The sequence below is a fragment of the Palaemon carinicauda genome, chromosome 38, assembly GCF_036898095.1.
Source record: "Palaemon carinicauda isolate YSFRI2023 chromosome 38, ASM3689809v2, whole genome shotgun sequence".
In the NCBI taxonomy this organism is placed as follows: domain Eukaryota; kingdom Metazoa; phylum Arthropoda; class Malacostraca; order Decapoda; family Palaemonidae; genus Palaemon; species Palaemon carinicauda.
In genome coordinates this window covers 60,412,792-60,415,291 of record NC_090762.1, presented here as the reverse complement: position 1 = coordinate 60,415,291, position 2,500 = coordinate 60,412,792, and the positions used below count along the sequence as shown (strand labels likewise).

The window sequence follows — 2,500 nt, the reverse complement described above, 5'->3', positions numbered from 1 at the left end:
GTTATTATGAAACAGTATCATGCCCAAGTACCACAGTCTATATATATATATATATATATATATATATATATATATATATATATATATATATACATATATATATTTATTCATATTTATATATATACATATTATATATATATATTTATTTATATTTATACATACATATATATATGTATATATATATATATATATATATATATATATATATGTATATGTATATATATACAGTATATATTAAAATATATATATATATATATATATATATATATGTATGTATATATACACATGTATATATATATATATATATATATATATATATATATATATATATATGTGTGTGTGTGTGTGTATATATATATGTGTGTGTGTGTGTGTGTGTTATAATAAAAGATGGTAAAATGTTGGCTTCTATGAGTTGTACATTTCTTGTCCACCACTTTAAAACATCTTGGAGTTAGAAATAAATAGAACTTATCACTTCGTCAGAGAACCTCTACAAAGGTTTTCCTAAATCTCTGTTCGAATCTCATCGTTCATAAGACACTTTATATTTCTTTTCATCTAAATATCATTCTTTTGTTTACAGAAGTTGAGTGACGGATGAGGTTGATGGAATGTAGTGGTCTACCACTACCAATTATCCTCTTTGTTTGCTATGAATGTTTATCTTTGGTTTCAATCTATAAAATGGATCCCTCTTCCAGCAGTAACCCACAGAACACACAGCATACACCTCAACAGCCGTAAGTAGCCAATTCTCCTCTTTCATCAATCTTGTTCTACTTTATAGAATCCATAATTCAAATTTTAAATCACTGGTATGATACGCACACACACACACACACACACATATATATATATATATATATATATATATATATATATATATATATATATATATATATATATATATATATATATATATATATATATATATATATATATATGACCAAATGACTAGTTCTGTCGTTAAATACTCAAGCTTCTTCTATTCAGTTATATTTGTCATAGTTTTCTTTGGTTTGTTTTCTAACTCTTGTTGGCATACAGTTTCTGATTACGCTTCTGCGAGGTTGGTTCCACTACTTTGTCTGATGTATATATATTTCTTTACTTTTTCCTTTTAATTTTCATTTAAACTTTAACTGATTTTTAGAGTTTTGAATGAATTTGTATAAAATGTTAACCGTTTTTTAATTCTTTTGTATATGTCTTATTTTTAGCCCTTGACAATGTGATTAAGAATCATGAAACGTTGGGAATAAAAAAAAAGGACATTTTGAACTACTCTTCCCATATCTATGCTATGATATTTGTGTCCTTTACTGGCTGTTGCTGCCTTCACCGAAGATATATATATATATATATATATATATATATATATATATATATATATATATATATATATATATATTTATATATATATGTATGTATATATATATATATATATACTGTATATAAGGTCAAAATACATCTATATCAATATTTTCTGGCAATTTTGTTGTTGTTGTCAATTGCATTTTCTCTTTTGTACAGAGTCACCTTTCCTCCTTCGATCCAAATTGATGAGTTTGACGAGTCAAGCGTAAGATTATGGAAGATATTCAGGGAAGCCATTCAGCCTCTTTATTTCAAGATCCTCTGCTGGGTGAATCCTGGGTGGAACCCAGCAGAGGACTTCAAAGACTACCTCGAAAGCCAAGGGGTCAACATCATTCAAGTCAAAAAGAGTCTTAATAATAATCAATGGGATAAGTTCATAAATCCTTCATCCCACGACACATGGGACATAACTATGCTTCATGCACTTCTTCCGTTTTCTAAACTTTTAGCTGGAAGAAATGACGAAAGGTGGCACGAACAAAATGGTTCCGAACCAGAATTGTATTTAACACGCACAAAAAATCTTAGAAATGAATCAGCCCACAATCCGAAAATTGACAGAGCAATATGTTCTGTCATAATAGATAGACTATATGAACTTACAAAAAAACTTCAAAAGGGCTTAAAACTTGTCGTGCTCCGGGATGTTGTAAACACTGAGGATAAAGAAGAAATCGAGAGAGAAATGGACAGAGTTTTTGATGATACCCGACAGAAGATCGATGAGATAGGAAAGGGAGGTATAGGAGCCGAGGTCTTTGATGAATATCAAAGGGAAATTGACTTCACCAAAAGGATGATGTTATTGAAAGAAGGAGGCTTCCCTTATTTGAAGAAAATTCTTGAAAAATTTAAAAGCATTAATCCTCTCCACCTGATAACAGGAACCTCTTCTAACCCCAACATACCAGTAGAGAAGATTTACACAGAAATGAAGCTAGAAGGGGAAAGTGGCCCCTGTAGTGTTCCTATAGAGGAGATACTGAATCACGTACCTCATTATGATCACAGTCGACTCTTACTGATCAAGGGAATGGCAGGTATGGGGAAAACCACACTGGTCAAGAAGATCATTTCTGACTGGCTCAGTAAGAGGGATGACATCAAAGGTCTTAAT

The 2,500-nt window shown here is 30.0% G+C and overlaps 1 protein-coding gene across 1 annotated transcript in view; it reads left to right on the top strand.

Annotated features, from left to right (window-relative positions):
- Window positions 1–585: 585 nt before the first annotated feature.
- LOC137630212 (uncharacterized) overlaps window positions 586–2,500 on the top strand; it is a 7,386-nt gene continuing 5,471 nt past the window's right edge. Inside the window, exons 1-2 of the mRNA XM_068361662.1 lie at window positions 586–743; window positions 1,537–2,500. The exon at window positions 1,537–2,500 is cut by the window's right edge and continues 1,454 nt beyond it. Coding sequence (XP_068217763.1) covers window positions 601–743; window positions 1,537–2,500 — 1,107 coding nt within the window. The 5' untranslated portion in view covers window positions 586–600. The remainder of the gene's footprint in view (window positions 744–1,536) is intronic.